The sequence below is a fragment of the Akebia trifoliata genome, chromosome 12 (genome assembly GCF_017979445.1).
Source record: "Akebia trifoliata isolate Shusen 1 chromosome 12, ASM1797944v1, whole genome shotgun sequence".
Taxonomy (NCBI): domain Eukaryota; kingdom Viridiplantae; phylum Streptophyta; class Magnoliopsida; order Ranunculales; family Lardizabalaceae; genus Akebia; species Akebia trifoliata.
The window spans coordinates 33462130-33488295 of record NC_141386.1 but is presented as its reverse complement, the minus strand read 5'-3'; the positions used below and the strand labels follow the sequence as shown (position 1 = coordinate 33488295).

Genomic DNA, 26166 nt, shown 5'->3' with positions numbered 1-26166 from the left:
CCGTTCGATACTGAATCAATGCCATGTATTCAATTTGAACAGATTAATGAATATGTGAACCAAATCCGTTTTGATTAGATCCAAACACATACCTTATTTTTAAATTATCAATGTTCACTAATTTTAAAAAATCTACCTTCCTACTACAAATATAGAGGAAAATAAAAAAGATTAAAATATTTTATTCATATGAAATTAAGAATAATAATTAGAAATTATTGAAAAATGTTTGAATTCAGATCGGATTTAGATAGATCCTAATTCGATCCGAAATTATTTTAAATCTAAGATTTCAATCCAAATCTGATTTTTCAAATTTTTTTCAGATCAGACCGATTCTGACGTCCGGTATATTTCGAATCATTGCCAACCCTAATTCTATACTCCTCCAAGTCACTGCAGTGTGGAAGGCAGTGGTGCAGAAAGTCGGATTAGCATTTTTCTTTCTTTAATCATTCAAGCTGTCGCTGCTGAATTTTATACGAACAAAATGGTCCCACATATGAGACCCTCACGAGGTCCATTATTACGATTCCATTAATGCATAATCTTTGAACCTATCCCTTGCGGAGAGTATAAAACAAAGATCAGAATGATTGATGTTTTTAATCCATGCAATCGCATTGTTTGTGGGCCTCGTAAAGAGCATCAGATGAGGTTCAAAGCGTGCCAGGAAAAAGGCTTATAACGTGGGAGAAATACCAAGGGTTAAGGACGAAAGAATGCCACGTGGAAAATTGGAATATGAGAATGTTACTTGAATGTGATCGATGGATGAGATTAAAGAGATTTTCAATTGAAACTGATCTCTAGGAAGCTAATATCTCCTTCCCATCTCAACCTTTCGTTGAGGTCAAACTCCATAAAAGTTACCATAATAATCTTCGCTTTCTAATGCGCGTGGAATACATTCTCTGCGTGTAAAAGGGTTCAGTTATTCTATTAAATCAACTAAGGTTAGAGGAAGAAGGGACCAGATGCCAATCAACCAATGGTTCATGTTGCATCAAATATTCTCCACACAAACCCAAAAGTAAAATAAAACAAAATTTAGCCACAAAAAAAAAAAAAATCTATGCAATAAAACACAATGGTGGGTCTTACTCTCTTTGTCAATCTAATCATAAACAACATTTCTCAAGAAGAGATTCTACTTGTGTTGATCATTGGTCATAAGGAAATAATGCAATCCTCCATGTTGACTGCAATTATCGGTGTTCACCGCAAATGGGTGCAACACTATTGGTCACCCAAGCAATCTTAATAGTTCAAAATATGATTGGTGTGGTAATATTCACCTTGAAATTTCTAAAGGTACTAGAATTTCAGGCCCCATTTACACGCATAAATTTATGAATCGTGATAATATGACGCTCCCGTCTGACAAACACCCACATCATAGAATCGTAAATCAAATGCCTTAGGATACATAAGAAGAAGATTTATTATTCTACATATCATGAGACAAATGATCTACGATTTTGTGATGGAGCATTTGTGAGAAGGTGGTGTCATATTCTCACAACTCAAAAATTATAACAGTTATTTGTACACGAAAATATGTTCCATATACTTACTCTACTTGAACCTAATTATTTAGTGTTTGTTTTCCTTTTATTAGTGCCCAAGCATAATTTATAACCGAATGCTTGAGATTCGTTGTATCCTGGAACGGGAACATGTTTGACAATATCTTAAAGCATAAATCCCAAAAAAGAGCTTTTAAAAGTTGGTCCATCGAATTAATCCTTCTCCTTGACCCAATCATGTATAAAGTAATGTCTATGTTGATTCAAGTGTGTTAATTATCGTGGTCCTATTGTTAAATAGTTGAAGTCACTTGCTCTTTTCTTGCAGTTTATCATTAATTATCTACTTGAACATGTGTATATAAAAAAGGGTGAATTACCATTTCGTGAGCTATAAATGAGTTATTTAGTATTTCGGCTAAATGTTCATTTTAATTATCAAAACGTGAATGATCACATTTTCATTAAAAAAAAGTTCAAAATGTTAACGAATTTGGCAAATTTTAAGTGATTATTTCACAGGTCTAAAGTGACTATTTCCATTTAATAACTTTAAACTTGTGAAATTGTCACTTTAAAACCTCCATGATCGCTCGCGATTTTATAATTAAAATGAACTATGAGCCGGAATTGAAAATTTGTCAAAAGTTTAATCACCTTTTCATAAATATCCCTTAAAAAAAATTAGAAATTTGTTTCCAAAATTGAGTACATTTCGAAGGTATATACTTGCAAAGTTGATCAAAGTCTGAATATTAATATTATGACATAGATTTAAAACCCGCCATCACCTATTAATGAGTAATCACTAACATGTTTGCCCGTAAAATAATTAAATAAATAAATTTGAGCACATTAATGGGGTGTGGCATCTTTTAAAACCCGGATATGAATTATCTCTCCTTACAAACTCCTTCCTACCTAATCCTTTAAAAGTACTATTAATATACTTGCGCTTTTGGATTGAGAGAAGTGGAAAGATGAGAAATTCAATTTCTTTCCATCATGTTTTGAGTGACTAGAGAGAATTTGGGATAACTTTAAAATTTTAAAATATCTTAAAAGAGATCAAGGGATATATTTTAAAAGGGTTTCTTTTCATTTCTCTCCACTTTTAGAGAGAAAGAAAACCTTTTTTCTTTTCAATTCTTTTCTCTTCTCTCTCCACTTAACAATTCAAACAGGAGAAATGATGAGAAATTCATTTATTCTTCTCTCCTCTCCATTTCTCTCAATTCAGAGATAGCATTAAAGTCTTTATACCAAAAGAATAAAAATATGAACAGTAAATTATCAATGAGCCTAAAATATTCTAATGAGGCAATTATCAGAGTTGTTGCAGTTAGTGTAAGGACTTTTGAGCACGTATACACTTAATTGGTGACCACCGAGAAGAGCGATTTGTCATTTTTAGCTTAGCTTCCATTTTAGACCAAATGTTGAATTATGTGACGCCTGAGATTAGTTTTAGTAATGTCAGGGCCATGGAGAAACTAAAAATGATTTTCTTGGCTAAGGAGAATAATGATTAAAAATCATTTTTGTGATTAATGATTTTGTCGATCCTCTATTTTTAAATGCCCCAAGACAAAGTGGGGAGGAAGTTTGAAAATGTTCTGGAAGTATTTCAATGGAGCAAGCTATTACTCAAGAAAAACAAGACGATTATATATAAAAGTTCAATTGACAATGCCATCCAAGACAAGACTTTGTGATCATAAGTTATTGAATCGTTATAATATGACGCTCCCCTCTAACACATGCCCCCTATCCCCCATCTATCCCCCATCGCAGAACCATAAGATCCATCCATAAGAGTAAAAAGTTACAAAGAATTGAAGCAAGTTAGAAGAATAATTAGAACAAATCAAGTCCAATTTCAGTTTCACAATTTAAACAGAACAGTATGGAAATTTAAGTCCATAAAACATTATTTCTAAAGTCACTTAAAATACCAAGATTATTAAATTAACCCTCCTCAAAGCACCACACTAGAACATGAGCAATTAATCCTCACTTAAAAAACAAAAACAAAAAAAAAACAAAAAACCCACACCCTGAAAATTGAATAATTTATCCATAACATCAACAATAATAATAAATAAAAGACGTAATAATATAAACTATTTAATTACACCACCTCTAGAGAGTAGGCTCGATCCAAATTTTCCTCGGCATGATCATCGGTGACACAATTGGGTAATATTTTTCAATTCTACCATCTTCTAAGTTGAAAACTCCCATGTTAATAGGCCCATATACAAAATTCTTATCGCAACAATCGTCATTTGTAAAGTAAATGCAATTCGGCTTACAACCAGGAAAATCTGAAGCCAAAATTGACATGGAAGAATTGTTACCTAAGAACAATGAGTGTCCACACAAGCTCTTCACATCGACCCACTTCGGGCCAACTCTATCTAATTTGAAGACTTTGAATCCAATTGTTGCGCAACTCAACCATCCATCTAAATCCTTCCACTCCAGTAATCTTCCAACCTGCAATAGATCCCCTAACAATTCCACAAGATACTTTTTTCCATCCCAATATTCAGTAGGTAAGAACGGTGCAACTAATATTTGCTTGGGACATCGAAAACTGATGTCTAGTGCCAAAACTTGTCCCTTCTTGTGTACAACACAAAATTGGCCTTTATAGAAGATAAGATCATCAAAACAGTGCCAATCCCTATTTATTAGAGTCCAAGTTTTGTCAACAGGCTTGAAGAAGGCCAATTTTACTAATCCACCATATAGTACCATAATGGCATAGTCAGAGGTTGATGTTGGATTGGCGGACAAAACTACTCTACGCAGGACAAAAGGATCAAAAGCATGAATTTTGGCAACGTTTTGTGTGAAACCTGTCAATGACGGGAGTTCGATCTCATTATTGATCGACAATAAAGGATTAAAAAGATACATTGTGAAGTTCTTATCCAAAAAAACCAGCCATCCAAAGCAGGAACCACGACAGTAGAGGAGGTTGCGGGGGATCTGTACTTGATAGTCATAAATCCTATCCTCAGAGAGGTTGTAGAACAAAGCGGGTGTTTGCTCGTTGGGACTATAATTAGTATGAATCATGAGCAGTGGAAGTTGACGGGGTAAACAATCCCGATATTTAATATAAACAAAGCGCCATGAAATACAAATAGCTCCAAATCGGATATAATCTTTGATGATGACTAGTCGTTTGGCTATTAGAGTTAGAAGATCCTCTGGAAGGTTAGACCAATTAGATGCCATAATAATATAACCTCTAATAATCGATTTGAAGGATATTTGAAGGTTGAAGAGAGTTCATTAAAAATAAAGAAATAGGAAGAGATGATAAAATAAAATAGAATGATAAAGGAAAAGGAGGAAATTCTTTCTTCAAATATAGCGGTGGTGTTCTTTCTTATTCTTTATTAGGGTTTTCCAATGGAATGAATGTTGTAATAGCCTAATAGAAGAGTTGGACTACAACTCTGACTCTAGTTACGTGACATTCTTGTAAATATTAGTCCCATTCTATTCAACAACTACAACAACCAGCGATTGAAGCTAAGCCGTACGTTACCCAGATTAGACCGAAAATTGGTAAGACAATGCTCACACCCTGGTTAAATTTAGTTGGACTCTTCACACACACACAAATAAATTATATATTAAAAACGTAATCTTATTTTATAGTCAAACTTCTTATATTTTTTATAAAGGGATACATATAATTAAATAGTTAAATTTCTAAGTGATAAGATTTCATAATTAAACCCCGAGGGGTTGGCTTAATGGCAATTTCGGGCTGATAAGCGGTTAATGACCCGCTTATAGGTTGTGAGTTCGATACCTAATATGAGCATTAATTCCTCAGGGGCCACCCATGAGAGCATGTGCCCCATGACTAGTCCTTGGACAAGACTATGGTCTGTGGACCTGGCACAGCTTGATACGGGCCCGGTCCATTGTCTAAAGGGATACCCGGTTATTAAAAAAATCAAAGACTTCATAATTAAGAAAATTTCTACAATTTTGTTGAAAGGAAATATTTTTTAGTTGTGATTTTTTGCCTCCCCCCTTTGACATACTCCCCATACTCTCCTGTCATGACATGTGTTATGACCATAGATTTCCTCGAGAAACACAACAGCACATCTCATAAATATGTGCAGTTGTGTATCCTAAGGGAAAAAAATCTATGGTTCTAACACATGCCATGTCAGGAGAGTATGGGTGAGTATGTTGGAGGGGGGAGTCAAAAAATCATTATACAATACTTTTCAACAGTTTACAAGAAAGAAAGAAAAAAAAATGCTTCATCAATTTAACCATTGGTTTTTGTGAAAGAATTCAGATCGTATGCACCTGGGTGGAAAAATGAAACTCTCCTCCCACACCTCATACGTGCTATGTAAGCCACAATCTAAGGAAATTTTGAAAAAAGAGATATTTTAGGCTTTAATTTATAAGATTGGCATGTATTATGTGAAGAGTCCTGATAATATGACTCACCAGGTGGCATACTCAAATGACTCCATGGCGTGGACAAGTTCGGGAGCCATAGATCTATATGCCTCAGGATACACAATTTTTGGGGTTGTGCAATCGTGTATCCCAAGGTGTTCATATCTACGGTACATGAACTTGTCATGTCATGGAGTCATTTGAGTATGCCACGTGGCAAGTCATATTATCGTGACTCTTATGTGAAAAGCATAAGTCATAGCACCAATGTTACTTGGATCTCAGATTTTCTTAAAGTCAATCCATCTATAAGTATAGATGGACACACTTTGAGATCTCACATCAGAATCCTAAAGAGTTTTACAAAGTAGTAATGGTTGGAAGTAATGAAGTAAGAAAGGATGAAAGAGAGATTTGGATCTTTTCCTATTAAGAACTTTTCTTGAACTCAAGATTTTTCTACTTTCCAGTGTAAATTTAACTTGGTTTAAAAGTCCTAGCCAAAGTGTTTTGTCCTATATGGACTAAAAGTTTTGCAATGGGCTGATTTTTTGAAAGAATGATCTTTGTCACAAAACTCAGCCAATTCTGAAACTTCTAACTGGACTATCAATTTATAAACCACTTTTGATAGGGTTAGAAGTTTTGGAATGAGCTGATTTTTTGTGAAGATGCTCTCTTCACCATAGAGATCATCCTCACAACCAAAAAAAAAAAAAAAACAGCCCATTCTGAAACTTTTAGCTTATATAAGACAAAACTTTGACTGTTGAGTTCGACTCTATATGCATGTACTGACTAGTGCATGCATGCAGCAAAGTGGGAATCTGTGCTATTTGACGAACCGCGGCGAGGGAAATGTTAGTCATTGAAACCGCCAATGTTTAGTTTCCTAGAGAAGCATTAATTTTATAGTCTTGTGTTAAATTGCAACTCCATCTCCATACCATCCTTTGATAATTTCATGGAAGCCTATATCTGGTTGACTCTCACTCTATTTAGATTTGAGAATATGTAACTTTGACATCCTCAATTTATTGAGAAAGTTGTAAATGGTGGAATTATATGAAATTTAAGAGCAAGGTAGCGATGAATTCTAGTGATATTAACCTTGGGAAAAATAAAAAGAAGAAACATTTTAGTTTCTCCGTTAACATTTCTTAAACGTATCTCGACCGTTACATAATCCACAATTTCATATTTTAACAGAAATTTCATAGTTAAACAGGGCAAGTCCCTCTTCTCGACATTCACCAAATGAACACTAGGCTTTTCAAATTATTTTTTTTCTCTCAACAAGTAGCTTTTCAAATCATTCAATTGAGACCCTAAGATGATACAGAATTAGAGCTAGAACTGAAAGAGTGTTCTATTATCTTTCATGGTCTTGCTAAATTTTGGAAGTAACATAAGAGCAGAGAAATCTTTCGACAAAGTAGCCCGATGCATGATAAAGTTTTTAAATGTCTTCATCCATTTCTTTCAAGAGTGCTATTTTGTTCTTAAAATTCATATGGGTTCTCTTCTTTTACATTGCCCAAAACAAAGTGTGAAGTTCTTATTGAAGGCATTTAGGAACTCAAGAAATAAGTATTTAGGGAGAATTCCTAGGTTTTCTCACATCCGTGTCTATTTCTAGGGAGAAATTGGTGATCTGATGGTCTTGATCGTGTCCATAATTCTGACCTTGATTTCAGGTCCGGTTGTGATCCCTAGATCCTCATATGGGAACTCTTCCTTTGACTGCATGTCAAGATTCTTTCAGGATATTTGGATGCCTTAACTTGAATTCCTCCTCCTAGGGTTTTCCCGCTCAAACTGTCTCTTGGCTAATTAGGAACATTGATAATCTGACGCTCTTTTTTCAAATGTTCCCTGACCGGGCAATTACAGAATCACAAATCTTTTTCTCGTATGTCTTTTGCTTTGGGATACGAGAAAAAAAATTGTGATTCTATAATTGCTAGGTCAAGGAGCGTTTGAAAAAAGAGTGTCACATTATCACGACTCTATTAGTTTATACTCCATTGACTGAGATCCCTCGCCCTCAGCCTTGACTGGTGATGCCGGCCCTGACGGAACGGAATTAGAAAAGTCAGTTGTGGATTCCAATCCTTGTTCTCAAGCACCAACTACGCCTTCAAAGCTCTTCGTTCAACGGCTCGGGTTGACCAACCAATTGATCGAGTAAGCTTCGTAGAACTGCGGGATGCTGGACAAAGTCAAATAATGGGTGCGCGATTGGAGAATCACTTCCGAGGGTTAGGATCAAGGGCTGGTCGAGCCAGCCTGACGGCTTCCCTCTCCTTTGATAGTCATTAGGGCGAGTACTTTCGCTCCACTAGCTTGAAGTGGCAAAGGGAAGTCCCAAGTTCAATCATGTAATTCGCCTTAACGGACCGTAGGACTAGTAAGGTCCCATTAGTGCTCTACTAGTATAGCAAGATTTTCACAATTACAACAATGGGTAAAAAAACCCAATCCAGTAAAAGAAGTTTAAATTTGCCAATAAACATATTCAACAAATAATAAGCCGTACAGATTAACTCCAAATTTGATTCAATAACTAAAAGAACGTGAAAGTTTGCAAAGTTCCAGCAATAAAACATTATTTAACAAAAGATTAAATTAATCATCCCAAAAATTAGTAACTTGTCCATTACCAACCCAACAATGAGTTACCTGTAACAGCCCTGAAGGCTAGGCTCAACCCAAATGGGTTGCGGCATGATCATCGAGAATTTTGTTGGGAACTCTGTTTCAAAACTGTGATTTTCTACATTGAATACTCCAATGTCATTAGGCCCATATAGTGGTCTTGGCTGAGTTGACTGTTTCTTATAATATGTGAAATAGATGCAATTTGGTTTACATCCTGGGAAGTCCGAAGCTGAAAGAGAAATTGAAGAATTGTCACCTAAGAACAACGAGCAACCACCCAAGCTATGCAACATGTTCCACTTTCGCTCAATCGGGTCAAGTTTAAGGACTACGAATTCAGCAGGTGCGCCAGGCCAGTAATCACCACCATACTCAAAGTAATCTGTGCAGTTTATAAATTCCCTTATAATCAGCAACAGTTCTCCTGATGATTCCACAAGTTGATTACTTCCCGGCCAATAAAAGAATGGCAATTGCGCTACGTGTTCCATCGCTATGTGTTCTATCGACTTAGGATGACGAGAACTGATGTCAAAAGCCTTGAGTTTTCCAAAGCAGAGAACATACAATTTGTCTTTATAGCACTTAACATCTTTAAAGGCTTCATATTGATCTTCCCCAACCAAAGTCCAATTTTTATCACCAGCTTTGATGAAGCCCAATTTTGAATATCTTTTGTAGATTACGATAACCAAGTAATCGTGGGTGGACGCCGGATTGGCTGTTAGAACGACTTTCTGGACATCATTCGCAGTTAAAACTCTATTACCTCGGTATATGGGCTCTAATATATTAAGAGAAGGGAGATGAATCTCATTATTGGTCGACAAGAACGGATTTAGAAGACGAATTGTTGCTCTCTTGTCTACCGTAATTAGCCATCCAAAACTTGAACCACAACAACGGCCCTTATGTGGTACTACTAGTGACTTGAAGTCATAGACTCTTTTTTCCAACAAGCAGTAAAAACTGCTTTTCTGTGGCTCGTGATCCTCATTATGCTTGAAAGGAAACATAAGCACTGGAAATTGTCGGGGTAATTGGTGTCGATTTTCGATGAAAAAAGAATGCCATCTGACGCAAGTATTCCCGAATCGGACGTAATCTTGGATGAGAAATAACTTGCTCATGATCAGAGTAATAAGATCGTGTGGAAGGTCAGACCAATTAGACGCCATATCTCTGTATCTGAATTGATGATCGACTAAAGAACAATAAGTGAATCTTTTGGGTTTTTATTTGAGACATTCAAGTTGTTGTCTAAAAAGAACTCATTCTGTGATTTTTTTTTTTTTTTTTCTAATTCATATTTTTTTCGTCTGTCAATAATTTTATTATAAAGAAAAAAAGTTTTATTATGCTCTCTTCTTCGAAAAAGTTTCACTGTTCCACTTCGACTGGAACTCTTATATTATTTATTTACAAAAAACCACATATCGCCATAACCTAACGCTGTTGACGTAGCATACACAAACTCATAAATATTTTTTCTTCAAAAAAGATCTATGTTTCACGTCAAAAGAGCAAGTAAAAAAAATTATCTCCTCACGTCTCTCTTCTCTAAAAAGGAAAAGAACTTTACCCGAACTCGAACTCGAACTCGAACTCCTCCATCTTTCAAAAGAGTTTTACTCGAACTCAGGGTTTTTACCCTTAGAATGTGAAAATATTAAAATTTCGTGTGGATTTTGGTTTGACTAGGGGTGTCAATGGGTCGGTTCCGATTCGGTTCCTAGGGAACTTAGAATCATAACCATTAATATTAGTTCGATTCCAGGTCCGGCTTCAAAATAAATGGAACTGAAATCAAAACCGTCAAAAATCACGGGTAACCATCGATTCTGATTCTCAAGAATCGAATGAAAAAAAAAAAGTATTTCAAATCATTATACCAAAAAAATTTCTTCAAAAAATTAACATATTATCAACAAATTATTAACTTAGTTATAATTTGTTATACTAAAGATACAAATTAATGATTTTTTTCAAAAGAAAAAAAAATTAATGTTTGTTAAAAGTAATAAATTTTTAGAAGAATACCTCATTTTAAACTTCAATCGATAATTTATATGAAAAATTAAATAATTATATATAACATGCATTTATTTTGAAATAAAAATACCTTAAATCTTCTATAGTATGGAAATAAATGACAAAATAAATCAGTTCCGGCTATTTATGGTTCGGTTTTGGTTCCTATCGGTTCAGTTCCATTTTAAACTCGACTCTAATCAGTTTCAATAAAAAGGGATCCGGAACTGAGATTTTTGGTTTCAATTCCGATTCGATTTCGATTAAATGGGTACCCATTGACACCCCTAGGTCTGACAGCTCAAAAGGATAATTGTTAATTTCTGAATTCTTTTTTAAAGGTAATCAGGGTTTAAGTGGACCCTGACCTACAATATTGAAAGGAATCAAGTGATACTTTGGTACATAGGATAATATTCATCCATTCCGACGTGATACAGTGAGTTCAAATAGTCTTACTAAGTAAGAATTTCACCCTGACTAAGGTTCTTTGCCCTCATCTTGTGGAAACCAAAAAATGATCCAATACTTCAAAGTTGTAACAAACAAAATGTGGTGTTGGATTGCTGATGTTGTTATCCATTTTAGCAAAACGAGTCTTAGTAAGACTTAAAATCTTACTATGTTAGTAAGGAAAGTGTTTCCCTGATACAATTTAGCTCAACACTAAAATCTTGGGGTTGATGATTGTTTATTTTTAATAGGTAAGTCTCTTTTTAATGAGTTTTATAACTTGGTGCTAGTAGGATTTGAACCCAAGTATCATCACCCAATTAGACTTCACCAACTAATCTAGTTGGCACATGTAAATGATGATTGCCTTTCGGAAGAACTGAAACAAGTAAGCAAAGTTGTATTTGCTCTATAAGTTTCCTAGTAAACAGAAGTAAAGATAGTGTAGTGGATGGTAGGGGTGAAATTGAAAATGGCCCAATGGAGGTAATTGCCCCCACTCAAGTTTATGGGGAAATTAGATGTCCCTTCCAGTTTTGTAATTTTTGAGAGACTTGTGATTTCAAGATGATGCCACGCTCGTTGTATGTGTTTTGCCCCCACCCAAACCCTCACCCCCACCCCCTACCCAACGATTTCTTTTGTTGTTTGACATGTGGCAAAAATGACATCAGCAATAGAGAGAAAATTTCTCTCTCTTGCTCACACATCCTCTGCCCACAAATTTCAATATGGGCCATTGAGACCATATGGATTATCACATTGTCAACCTAAAAATCTTCTAAATTTTATTTTAAAAAAAAGACTATTTTGTTTTTACGAGCTTATGGCTATCGAGTATCCAAACTTAAAGTTAAAATTCAACGGTGATGGCCCTACTGCCTTAGCTAGACCTTAATCCATTTTTTATATTTTATTATTATTATAGTTTTCTTCAATAAAATCGCATCTCCTTTTATTTCCCTATAAAACTCTCACGTCTATATGTTCATCCCTTATGATTTAATTTTTTTTCCTTATTAAAAAAAAATCTCTCCAATGAGAGTTCTTTTATTTAAATTGCACAATCCTAATTTCTTTGCTCTTGCGAAAGGTCATGACGAACCTAGTTTCGTAAGCCACTGGCTCTGAAAAACTCACAAAAAAAAAAAAAAAAAAAAAAAAAGCGGGATGCAACTGTGATGGACTTTATAGACAGGCGTTGACCACTAAGAGGTAGAATTGGATTTTTGGCAATCTAATTACATGCTACTTAATGAGATTAAGAGAAATTACTCAAAAAAGCCAATTGCATATTCTTTTTTCAAATGATCATTTAATTGTAAGAGGATGTTAGAGAATCGAGTTCGAGTTGTAGATTATAATTAAAAAAAAGTACAAAATTACATTTACAAGCAATAATCGATTCATAGAGACAACGTTAATCTAATGTTATTTTTACTTCAAATCCAATTCGAATTTACATAATTAAGTTAAAAACAATTTGTGAAAATAAACAATCTAAAGAAAATATGAAATTTAAAGACTTAAAATACTATGAAGAAGTTTAGATCAGTCCGATACACCATCATAAATTCTATTAAGGATTTTACAATCTTTTATTTATCTCGATCCACTAAACAAAGTTAATATTTGTGGATCGGAAGATTAATTCGTTTTATTAAAAAAGAAATTCAAAGTATGTGATTAATGTATTAAGTTAAGATTATATGATAAATATTAAGAGTTCTCTGTGAAGCATGGGTTATCTTGAACTTATCAAAAAATAAATCATCAAAACTGAGAAACAATTAATATTAATTCCTATAATAATTACTTAAATTCATCACAATAAAACAATCAACCATTATTATAAGAATAATAAAGAAATTAATAAAAACTTGCTCAGACTTCCTCGACCAATCTAACAGAGAATTTAGCCGATAATCATTACAAGAACAATAAAGCAAAAATAAAAAATAAAAAGGACATGAGAGAGATAATAGAAATGAAAGAAAGATGAATCTTCTTTATTGCTTCTTGAATTTTGAAACCGACAAAGGTTCTTCGATTACAACTCATTCTAAATAGAAGCTAATAAAAATAGGAAAATAAAACTACTATTATTCTAAGATCTAGATATACATTTATAGATCTCCCTCTTTTTATAGATATCCCATAAGCTTTGACTTGGTCTCCTATTTATAGAGATCATATTAGGGTTTGTAGGGTTCAAAAACCTTTCGTAAACAAAATAACTTCAAAACCATACTTCAATACGAAGTATTTTTAGTCGCCAAGCTATTGTACAAATCTTGAGGTTCGACTATTCGAAATCACCGCACTATCCAAGTTAACCAAGGCACCACCTTTGGGCCTGAATTTTGGTCCTTAGTCTTATTTTGGATCCTGGATCACGTGATATCTTCAGATTTTTCTAATTCAGCTTGAAATTTTACAAATTTCTCCTATTACAAATAAATAACTGCAATTAGGTCCGAAATACACATTTAATGACAATCAATATTAAATATGAACTAACAATGAATTATATCTAATTAGAGGATGTAGTATATAATTTATCCATAAATTCTATGCAATTAAGGTTTTAGAAACCACTTTCTAGACCCTTATCAAATTGGATGTAACATATTATGATACATTGTATCCTATCTCAACAAGAAGGGAAGGTTGGAGAATAATATACGTAGCAATATCAATTAATATATTTTACATTAGGAAGTTGCAATATCAATTAATATATTTTCCTTATCTTGATTGATGTAATCCCTATAAATATTCTATCAGGATTCATGTAATATTCATCCAAAAATTACTCAATAAATTTCAGATTTCACAAAATTAAATTACCTTTTCTATTTTATTGTTGTTTGTGGAGCTTAATAGGGCTGGTCAATAAAGAGGTATTGTTAATCAAGCCACCCACCCTCGTCGGTCGAAAGGGTGTGTAATATGTAACTATGAGTTTTTTGTTCATAGTGGAATTGGTGTGATCCTTGGATGTACTTCAATTTTGAGGAAACCAAGTAATTTTTTTTTATTAGATCCAAAGATTTTAAAATGGATGGTCAATGAATTCTCAATTTCAAACGGTGGGTTTTTTGTGTATTGCTAACGTGGCATTCTTCAAACAGTTGAATTGCGCTACAAAGGACTACAAGGAAGTTGTGCTTGAGAGGATCCGGCACCAAGATTTTGAGCCTTACCAAGGGTCGTTTTGGTCAAATGGATTATCCCATTGACAATCCAACACCACCGTCTTCTAGATTTCATGAATAAACTCAGACACAAAACATTATTTAAAACAGATTACATTAATCCCATTGAAAACACTTACAAGGGTAGGCTCAACCCAAATGGGTGGAGGCATGATCATCAAGAACTTCTTCGGGTACTCTGTTTCAAAACTCTGATCTTCTAAGTTGAATACTCCAATGCCACGAGGCCCATATGGTGGACTAGGCATATCTGACCGTTTCCAACAATAGGAGAAATAGATGCGATTTGGTTTACATCCTGGGAAGTCCGAAGCTGAAAGAGCAATTGAAGAAGTGTCACTTAAGAACAACGTGCAACCACGCAAGTTATTCAACACCTCCCACTTCGCCCCAGTCGGGTCAAATTTAAGGACTAAGAATCCAACAGGTTTGCAAGGCCAAGCATCACCACCATACTCAGAGTCATCAAAGCAGTTTAATTCCCTTATAACCAGAAACAATTCCTCTGATGATTCCACAAGATAATTTCTTCCCGGCCAATAGTTGAATGGCAAGTAAGCTGCGGATTCTAACAACTTGGGATGACGAGAACTGATTTCAAAAGCCTCAAGTTTTCCACAATGGCGAAGAACGAACAATTTGTTTTTATGGTACATGACATCCTCAAAGCCATAATGATCTTCCCCATCTATGAGAGTCCAACTTTTATCACTAGGTTTGAAAAAACCCAGTTTCGCGGATCTTCCATAGATTACTATAACTAAGTAATCATGGGTTGATGTTGGATTGGCAGTTAGAATGGCTTTGTGCAGGTCATTGCCGGTTAGAACTCTATCACCTTGGCCTATGGGCTCCATTGTATTAAGAGAAGGGAGATGAATCTCATTGTTTGTCGACAAGAACGGATTTAGAAGGCGAATTGTCGCACTCTCGTCCACCGTAATTAGCCATCCGAAGCTTGAACCACGACAATGGACATTGTGTGGTACTACTAGTGACTTGAAGTCATAGACCCGTTTTTCCAATAAGCAGTAAAAACTGCTTGTCTGCCGCTTGTCATGCTCGTTATGCTTCAAAGGAAACATAAGCACTGGGAATTTGTGGGGTAATTGGTGATAATTTTTTATGAAAGAAAAATGCCATCTAAGGCAAGTAGCCCCGAATCGGATATAATCTTGAATGAGAAATAACTTGTTCATGATCAGAGTTAGAAGATCATGTGAAAGGTTGTACCAATTGGATGCCATGTCTCTGTATCTGAAGCGATGGTGGCCTAAAGAAGTGAAGCTTTTGGATTTTGAAAAATACTAAGATAAGTAGTTGTCCGTTGTCCTACTTAAAACTTTCCAATAATCATATTCACTGTTGACAGTTCCACTCGAACTTTAATGCTTAGAAAAAGATTCTCTATTCACGTCTCTCCAATCTAGTAGAGTTTTACCTTGGACTGGTAATGTGTTGGCTAATACCTGATCACCCAATTCGAGTTATTCTCGCAGGGTACATTTTTTTTGTATCTGATTAAAAATTTGGGTAATCGGATATAAATGTGTCATATATAACCACCCAAAATCAATATTCATCCATCCTATTAAAGTATATATATTCGACTGGAATATCCAGTCAAAATTTGGGTGCAAGTAGGATACGGATGCCCATTTAAATGTTGGATTACTGGTCGGATAAGGATATCCCTAACAAAATGGGACAAAAAATTGGATACACATATCCAGATATGATGTAGATCCGACCCACACCCAACTCCTTGTCTGTCATAGTTTTAACGGATTCTCCTCAGTGCTCACAGTCCAACACTGTCTTGACATGTGGAGCTGATGATGTAAATAATAAAAAAGAAATTTCTCTCTCTTGCCTCCACATCAACTGTCTATAAATCTTTATTTTTAGATTTCAAATCTTAAAAAAGTACAGTGGGATACACATGGATTATTATATTGGCAATCGAACACCACAACCTTCTAAATTTCATACAAACCCTCTTGGTAAAAAAAACACCAAATTTTTTTTCCGAGCTTGATCAATGGTGTTGAAAATGGATGGCTATCGAGCACCTAAATTTATAATTAAAATATAACAATGAAAATTAACTTTTTTTAAATAAATTTTTTAATTTTTTTTTTTAAATTCATAGAATTTCATCATCTACAACACTATTGTATTGGATCATATTTTTGAATGCGACAAGATGATCTTATCAAGAAATTTCGATTTCTTACCTTGAGTAGGAGAGAAAAATTCTCTTATTATCACTTATGTCATCAGCGCCACATGTCAAAACGGTGTTGGTTTGTGAGCAAACAATCACTTGATTCTAATTTAATTATTAAGATACTTAGAGCTATAACCATACGACCAAGAGTGATGCTAAATGTACACTATTTTTGGTCAACGCACTTTTTCTCTTGCCCATAGTGAAAAAAAGCAAACTTTATGATATGATCACCTTGTGACATTGAAAAACATAATTGGATGCAATGGAGTTGTAGAGGGCACCATTGAATTTTATTTATAAATTTGGGTGCTTAGTGGCCGTTCATTTTCAACACCTTGGATCAAACCAAAAAATAATATTTTTTAAACTTTTGTGTTTTGAATATGAATATTTTCACAAAATCTAAAAGGTTGTGTCGTTAGATTGTTAATGTGGGCCCAATGACCCTTTTTAAGATTTAAAATTTAAAAAAATAAATATGTGGGTAGCGAGCAAGGGAGAGAAGTTATCTTTATTGTTGATGTCCTTGCGCCACATGTCAAACGTTTGTTGGGCTGTGAGCCAACACGTCATAAGGTGTTGGCTAAAAACGACGTCCATTTAGCATTTCTCTATGACTAATGATAAATTGGCGCAACAAAACATTATGGTCTGTATGCGACTGACGTAGCAAGGGCACAAAATCGTTGATTTTTTTTCTTGTGTATCCCAAAGAAAAAGATCTATGATTCTGTGCTCTTGCCACGTCAACCGTGTGCATATCACATGTGTTTTGCTACATCAATTTATCACGGCTCTAACAAAATATTATATTTTTTTTTTGAGTCGTGCTTTTTGACTCAAGTATTTTCACTCGGTCTGATGTGGCAAGGGCTCAAAATCGTTGGTTTGTTTCTTCAGGATACACAAGAAACCGATAAACGATTACGTGCCCTTGCCACATCAGATCGTGTGAAAATACTTGAGTTAGAAAATCATTAACCATATATTTTAGGTTTTCTACTTGAATTTTAATATTTAAAAAAAAATATTCTCTACTCTCTAGGAAGAAATTTATCCGAACTTGCTCTCATTAGAGTTTTACTCAAACTTTACTTATTGATGCTAATAAATGCTCAACTTAAATTGGTATTAAAATTCAGGGGTACCCTCATAGGTTGAAAATCTTAGAAGTTCATGTGGATTTGGTTTGACAGCTAAAAAGGAATAATTGTTGATTTTTGATCTAAGTCACTTTTCCTGCCTATCTATTGTTAACGGACCGGGAGTGTCTAAAGACCTGTTGTGTACGGATAATGAAAGATAGTTACAAATCTTGTATTTTGTTATTCCATAGCTTCATCCAAATACATTAATTAGGTTCAGACTTGGATTGCAGTTTTTGCAAAATTCTATTACATGGAAGTCATGTTCAAAACAATATTCTCATTTACCTCTTGCAATAGATTGATCTAAGAGTTCACTTTCTTTCCATATGATGGATTATTATTTGGAAGCCAACATTTTTGGTTTTGTTTTCTGAATTCTTGCAACTCTATAATTTTATTCTCCAAAAAAGTGGGAGCGGATACAGTGCTGTTAGGATGGTACCACGTCACACGAGGCAATAAAAACAAAATATTGTTTTTTTTTTTTTTTCTTTTTTTGTCTCTTTTATCAAATTAAATCTAGGCCATTAACACTAGAGGACTATGGTGTTATTTTCTCTCAATGTGGTGCTCTCCCCCTATAGATAGATGTCATGCTCTCTCCCTATAGATAATGTGATCCAGAGAGCAATAGAAAAAAAGGACGACAGAGGATTTGCTCCCCTAAAGGTCCACCAAATATGGTTGGCGGTTAACTTAGATTGATTGATATGCCTTAGCCACACTTAGGTAGACCGTTGGAACGAGTGGATTTAGTTTGAAGATAACCATAATGAGATGAGGGATTTGTAGCTGCAATGCATGGAGATAAAACTATTGTGAAACGTTCTTGTTTTTTTCAACTCCAACCAACTAAGAACTGTAGTTGCTATTTTGTATAAAAAAAGGGCAGAATTTTGATTCCTGTAGTGAATGAGAACAAGATTCCATGATATTGTCTGTTGAGTAGATGCAATTTGGCTTACTTCGAAGGAAATTCGAAAACAAAATGGACATGAAAGAATAACACATAATAGCAACGTTCATCCACATAGACTCGAGAATTTGTGAGTACATATGAATTATGAGTGAAAAAAAGGACGTATAGAAAAATAAAATTTAAGTGATAAAACATTATTTCACAAGATCATCATAACAAAAACATAAATTATGTCATGTGGAAACCACATAGGGAACTACGCATTAGTAATTTTCCCTCACCAACTAAAACATGTTGATAAGTATAGATTGGAAGAAAAAAAAGAGAGCTAATTGAAGCAAACTTGTAATGTAGGTTCAACCCAAATGGACGGTGGCACCATCATTGGGGACTTCAAAAAAGGTCGTCGAAAGCTCCCATCTTTTAAGTTGAATCTTCTAATCTCAGTAGTCACATATTCTGTGTCGCCCTGGGAAGTTGAAACCATCCTATCAGCTGTGAAATAGATGCAATTTGGCTTACATCCAGGGAAGCCTAAAGCCGAAACAGACATGGAAGAATTGTCACCTAAGAACAACGCACCACCACTCAGGCTCTTCACCTTAACCCACTTTTCCTCCATTGATTCCAGCTTGAAGACTTCAAATCCCAAAGTTTCATTAGTCGACTTATATATTCTACCCCAAAGATCACAACTGTTGAAGTCTTTCCTTCTAACTAGAAAGAGTTCCCCCATTGATTCCACGATATACTTCTTATTTAACTTATATTGCGCTAGTAAATACGGTGCAACTATTTTAAGCTTCGGATGAGATGAATTAAGGTCACAAACCACAACTTCTCCCCAGCTTTTTACTGCATAAAACTGATATTTATAGTATATAGCGTCATCATAACCTTGCCATGACCCATCTATGGAAGTCCAAGTTTTCTCACCAGGCTTGAAAAAACCCAATCTATGAAATACACCGTAGATTACGAAAACCACATAATCAGTTGTTAATGCTGGATTTGCAGAGAGAACGACCTTGTGCAGGTCAGTGGGAATTAAAATATGTTCTTCTGGATGCAATATGTCTAAAGAATCAAGAGAGGGTAGTTGGATCTCATTGTTATTAGAGAAGAAGGGATTTAAAAGTCTAACTGCTAAACTATCTTCCTCCACCAAAAACAGCCATCCAAAGCAGGAACCACGACAGGAGAGTTTGTAGGGCACTGGTACTTGCAAGTCGTAAATCTTTTTATCAGAGAGGCTGAAGAGACTGCGCTTTTGTTTCGTGCATTGTTTCGTAAAAAGCATTAGCATTGGAGGTTGTTGGGGTAAACGATGAAGATGAAGATAATTAACAAAAGCATTATGCCATGTAATGCAAGTAGTGCCAAACCGGATATAATCTTTAATGAAAGTAAATTTGTGCATGATCAGTGTTAAAAGGTCGATTGGAAGGTCAGACCAATTGGAGTCCTCCATAGATCTCTGGATCTGAATATTAAGATTTAAAAAAACAGTAATAAAAACGATGAAGAGGGCAAGTAAGAAGAACAATAAGGAGGCAAGAAGGATGAAAGTCTTGGAAGTACAGGACTTCCCAAGTTCTTGTTAAAAGGAGAGACTCGCGCCAATAGTATATATGCTGTACCGGTATTTTATTGTAGAGTCCGGATCATATATACGCGGAGGATCGAAGTTTGAAACAATCCTCCAACACCCCCAGTACACGCCACCTAAGCCATTATCAGAGGATTTCGCGCCTAAAATATCTCTTTTTAAAATTTTTCTTAAATTTACGTGACCTGTATTGAAGGAGCGCGATTTTGTTGACGCACAGTTTCGTGATCAACTATGACCTCGCAATCCTATTGGAGGATTTTATGCTAGTTTTATGCGATTTTTTATTCAACACACATTTTTCTATTTTCTATTAAAGGTCTCTAGTTATTAACTAATTACAAATACCTCCAATCGAATGTAATACACCGTGATTTTGGATTTAAAATATCTCAATATGAAATGGGAAATAATTTCCTTACAAACGTATTAAGCTTTAATGCTTACTAAGGGTCGTTTGGTTAAAATGGATTACCACATCAACAATCCAACACCACAGCCCTCTAAACTTTGTCCAAAAACTCATAATAATAATAATAATAATAATAATAATAATAATAAATTATTTTAAATTGAAATAATAATATTTGCCCTTTCAATCCTATTGGAGAATTTTGTGGTAATTCATTTTATAGTCAAATGACCCTTAGTAAGTATTGTAGAGGACAAAATTCTATGAATTTTGAAAAAAAAAAAAAAAAATCATTTTTCACCTTTGAATTTCAATTTTTAGTATGAGAGTTATGAGGAATTTTGATACTCACGGTAATTTTTAAAATCTTAGATCAAGTTCAAAATAATTTATTATTATTACTATTATTATTATTATTATTATTATTATGAGTTTTTGGACGAAGTTTAGAGGATTGTGGTGTTGGAATGCTGATGTGGTAATCTATTTTGGCCAAACAACCCTTAGTAAGCATTAAAGTTTACTATGTTTGTAAAGGAAGTATTTCCCATTTCATATTAAGACATTTTAAATTCAAAATCACCGTGTATTGGATTCTGTTAGAAGTCTTTGTAATTAATTAATAAGTAGAGGTCTTTAATAGAAAATAAAAAAATATGTGTTGAATTTAAAATCGCATAAAATCCTTCGATAGGATTGCGAGGTCCTAATTGATCACGAAACTGTGTGTCAACAAAATCGCACTCCCTAGATGGTATGATAACGTGATTCTAGGATTCAGTTACGTAAATTTCCAGTAATTTAAAATATTAGTTAAAATAACCAACGTGATTGTAGGAATGGTTGAATTGTAAATTTCCTTAATTTAAAAGAGGAAAATGCTGATGTGGATGCATGTACGGAATCATAGATGCTTTTCATCGAGATAAAAATGAAAGGCATCTATGGCTATGTACTCATCTCTACATCAGAATCGATCTCAATTTCAATGTTACTACAGCACTGACTCATTAAAATATTAACTAAATAAAATTTAGAAAAGCCCCATTTTAAATTTTGCCTTGGGCCTCAATATATATAGAGCTGGCCCAGTTTACAAATTTTTGTAAGTTAATAAGTTATTGTAAATCATTAATTAAGACAGCTGCTATTGCCACACCAACTTTTACTAATACTGCACCAATTCTTATGTAAATCACCAAGGAATTGCACACAGTTGGTGCAGCAGCGTTAGTAAAAATTGGTGTGGCAATAGTAACTCTCTCAATTAATCATGTTTATTAAAAAAAAATTCGAAATTCAAAAAATTTTGGTTCTTCCCAAACCCGGAACCAATTTTGAACCCAAAAAACTTGGTTTGGTTTGGATTCTTTCTATTGGAATAAAACTTGGACCGAACCCAAAATTTTCGATCTGATTTAAGGTCTTGCAAAACCTGGACCGATCCTGAAGATTCGGTTTGGGTATACCCGAATTTGCATGCCTAATTGCTAGTATTCTTAACATTGTTTTATTTGTGGATTTTTATTTTAAATGAAGTTTATTTGTCTACCAGTTTGAAGAGCATAAGCACCAAATGACATTTAAAAAATGTGATTTTTTTTTTCTGCTCTTCAAAGCAGCACTTACTTAAATCGACTTTATTGTAAAAAAAACAAATTAACACATTGTACACCATTTAAAACACTGGCAAATAAAATCCTAGATCAAATAATTTTGAAGAATTTGGATAATAAAACTGAAAATTTTAACAAAAAAATCCTAGATCGGTGGTGAAAGAATAACGATGAACAACGATTAGTGCAAATCTATGGCGACAGTCAATAAGATGAATAACTATTGTTATATCAAATGATGTCTGTCGCTATACAGTCTTCTTGCGATGGGAATTAGAGGATCATGGCTATAAGGTGTCATTAAATAATATAATTCCCAAATTTTTAATTGAATATAAATAATAGTTTGTTCCATAGTGAGAGTCTTGTATGGCCATTGCAATAAGTCAAATTTCTTGTAGTGAAAGAAAATAAGATTCCTTAATATTGTCTGTTAAATAGATGCAATTTGGCTTATTTTTAAGAAAATTTGAAGCCAAAAGTGACATGAAAGAATAATACAATAAGAACAACGTGCATCCACATAGACTACTCACCTTGGTCCATTTTGGCACGTTAGGGACTTGGGGTTCAATTCAAAGACCTATAATCCAACAATTATAGTTGTGTTGTAATTGTGCTTCTAAGTAATTGTAAGGTTAAGAGTTAATATGAATTATGAGAAGGATCTTAGGACTGACATATATAACACTGCGATGGAATATTTCACTACTATCTACAACCTATGATAGAAGAGTTAAAAATTTCTAATAGTAATAGTATACAAATAATTAAAATAAAGTGAAAGAACACTATTTCACAAGATCGATCATTATAACAAGAAGATAAAATTATATAATGTGGAAAACATTTATATACTCAAGCACTAATAATTTGTCCTCACCAACTAAACCATCTTAATAAAAATAAAAAACAAATGAGTTAATTGAAACCAACTTGTACTGTAGGCTCAACCCATATCGATGGTGGCACCATCTTTGGGGACAAGTAATGTTGTTCAAAACTCCCATCTTCTAAGTTGAATGCTCTAATAATATATTGAGTCACAATCACTGTGCGACGTCGGCCCCGAACGGCTTTACTATCGGTATAATAGATGCAATTTGGCATATACCCAGGGACGTCTGAAGCCGAAACAGACATGGAAGAATACGTTGAGCCACTTTTTCTCCAGTGGGTCCAATTTGAAGACTTTGAATTCTAAACTCGTACAAGTCTCCATAATGCGAGTCACTCTCCTTGTAACCTTCAAGAGGTCTCCCGATGATTCCACAATATAATTTTTATGATAAAAACATTCCCTTTGTAAAGAGGGTGTAAATTCTTTAAGCTTTGGTTGAGGCGAATTAAGGTCACAAACCTCAACTTTTCCCGTGCAGTGGATGACATAAAACTCATCTTTATAGTATATGGCATCCTGACAACCATCAGATTTCCATCCCATAGAAGTCCAAGTTTTATCACCAGACTTGACAAAACCTAATCTATTAGTTTCACCATAGATTACTAAAACCACATAATGAGGGGTCAAATAAGGATTGGCAGACAGAACGACCTTTTGTAGGCTATTGGGAATTAAATAATTATCTAAAGACTTAAGAGATGGGAGATGGATCTCATTATTAATGGACAAGAAGGGATTTATAAGGCGAACTGCCAAACTCTTTTCCTTCACACTAAATAACCATCCAAAACTGGAACAATGGCATTTGAGATAGTGGGGTTTGGTACTTGCAAGTCGTAAACTTTTTTATCAGAGAGGCTGTAGACTCTGTGCTTCCGCTTCTGCTTCTTCAGATGATCAACAATCATTAACATTGGAGGTTGTTGGGGTAAACGATCATGATTATTAACCAAAACATTACGCCATGTGATGCAAGTGGCCCCAAAACGGATGTAATCTTTAATGAAAATCAATTTGCCCACGATCAGTGTTAAAAGATCGATTGAAAGATGAGACCAATTAGACTCCTCCATATCTCTAGATCTGAATTGGACGATGATTGAATTGAATCGAAGATGCATGATACAGAGAAAATAGTAAGAAGAACGAAAGACGAAAGACTCGGTGAGTCTGAGTTCTAGAAAGAAAGGGATTCCTTATTTTCCTCCAACTTCTAATTATAATTAATTAAAGAATCGTGATAATCTGACTTCACACGTGGCAAATTCAACCGACCACCGCTTCTCGGGAAACATGGCTGCACTTCCCCATAAAAAAAAAGGGTATCTTGATGAATCCGTGTATCCCGAGGATCCATGATTCTCAAACTTGTTACGTCACGTGGGGTATTCAGACTATCACAGACTCTTAACTACAGGGTAATTTAGACATACTCATATGTTTTAATTAATATTAGAGATACTTTTCATGATTTGAAACTGATGACATTTATCCCTTGACCTTAATATTTTAAATAGACTAAGGGGCAAGGACTCAAATGCCCCTAATCTCCATCTAAAAACTTAGGTTTTTCTTCCTCAAATTAATCATCTTCAATTTCATTGGATAAAATTTTTAAACCTTATCGTCTATTTTAAGATTGTATCTACTTCAAGTCTTCAACATTCAAATCTCAAGGCAAGATACAATTTTTGATAAAGTTTAAAATGATAAAATTTTAAATAAAAAAATCTAGGATATTTTACGAAAGGAGACAAGATAAGAAAATGATGGATAAAAATTAGGTTTGAATAGATTAAAATTATCTTGGAGGTTGAACAGCTTGAAGATGATTGGTTTTGAGGAAGAAAAATCTGGATTTTTAACTAGAGATTAAAGATGAGAGCATTTTAGTCTTTTTGCTTTAATCTATTTAAAAGATTGAGGTCAAGGATGCATGTCATCAATTGGAAAACATAGGGGTATGTTTAAATCACCCTTAATTAAATCAAGAATAGAAGATTCACGAGAATGATTAAAGTCGGAATAGGTGGGTCCCATTCACACCTAGGTCCTTTCTCGTATACTAATGAAAACTGACCTCTAAGCCCTTATATTTAAATTCATTAATTCAATTATTTTCATTTATTCAACCAAAATTGAAGGTTGAAGATAGGGGTATCACCAATGTTTTAAAAATCGAACCGACCATCAAACCAAATTTTTTGCTTAAGTGGTCGGACTAGAGTTCAATTTCGTCGGACCGATTTCTAATTATTAAAAAATATATATATAAGGTGGCATTTGGAGGCTCTAAAAGAGCCAAACAAAATTTTCAATGTATTAGTTAGAAGTTTCAGAATGAATTGATTTTTTGTCAGGATGATTTCTATGATAATAAGATCAAACTCGTTGAAAATCAGGCCATTTTGAAAATTCTAACCCCATCAAAAGTGATTTACAAAAATCGATTGGTCCACAATTCTTTAAATTGTAAATTAGTGTTAGAAATTTCGGAATGAGTTGAGTTTTGGTGAGGACGATCTCTTCACCATATAGATCATCCTCATATATATATATATATATATATATATATATATATTTATTGTGTGTGTGTGAAAAATTATAGTGAAGTATAACTCATAGTATTAAAATATTACTAATATAAGATTAAAAGAGTTATTTTTTAAATAACTTGAAATTTTAATTTTAATATTATTTAATAATTGGTAAGAATGGAAAATTTAAGGATTTCTTGACATTTTGAAGTCCTTTTAAAAGTCCAACTCTTTAATAATCGACGAAGGTTGATTTGAAAAGAATTGCATATTTTAGAAGTTCACTCTTTCAATTTAGGAAGAATTTTTTTTAAAAATCCCTTAAAAATGAATTCTTTCCAAAATTGCACGAATTTTAATACCTTAATTAAGATTTTTTTTTTTAAATAAAAAAATTGGATAATGACATATCTATGTATTGGTCAAGACTATTTATGAAGTTTTCTT

At 34.1% G+C, this 26166-nt stretch overlaps 4 protein-coding genes across 4 annotated transcripts; all 4 read right to left on the bottom strand.

Annotated features, from left to right (window-relative positions):
• Nucleotides 1–3648: 3648 nt before the first annotated feature.
• On the bottom strand, nt 3649–4893 carry LOC147389700 (F-box protein SKIP23-like). The gene has a single exon (XM_086419381.1). The coding sequence runs from the start codon at nt 4776–4778 to the stop codon at nt 3672–3674; it is 1107 nt and encodes a 368-aa protein (XP_086275507.1). The 5' UTR covers nt 4779–4893; the 3' UTR covers nt 3649–3671.
• Nucleotides 4894–8656: 3763 nt separating this feature from the next.
• On the bottom strand, nt 8657–9817 carry LOC147389699 (F-box protein At2g17036-like). The gene has a single exon (XM_086419796.1). It carries the CDS (start codon nt 9815–9817, stop codon nt 8657–8659), a length of 1161 nt encoding a protein of 386 aa, XP_086275922.1.
• A 4601-nt stretch (nt 9818–14418) lies between these two features.
• LOC147389698 (F-box protein SKIP23-like) lies at nt 14419–15426 on the bottom strand. The gene has a single exon (XM_086419795.1). The coding sequence runs from the start codon at nt 15424–15426 to the stop codon at nt 14419–14421; it is 1008 nt and encodes a 335-aa protein (XP_086275921.1).
• Nucleotides 15427–18969: 3543 nt separating this feature from the next.
• LOC147389697 (putative F-box protein At1g65740) lies at nt 18970–24255 on the bottom strand. The gene is made up of 4 exons (XM_086419794.1): nt 23964–24255; nt 23491–23757; nt 23215–23402; nt 18970–20124 (listed from the first exon to the last, which is right to left on the bottom strand). Exons 1-4 carry the CDS (start codon nt 24253–24255, stop codon nt 18970–18972), a joined length of 1902 nt encoding a protein of 633 aa, XP_086275920.1.
• Nucleotides 24256–26166: the final 1911 nt, after the last annotated feature.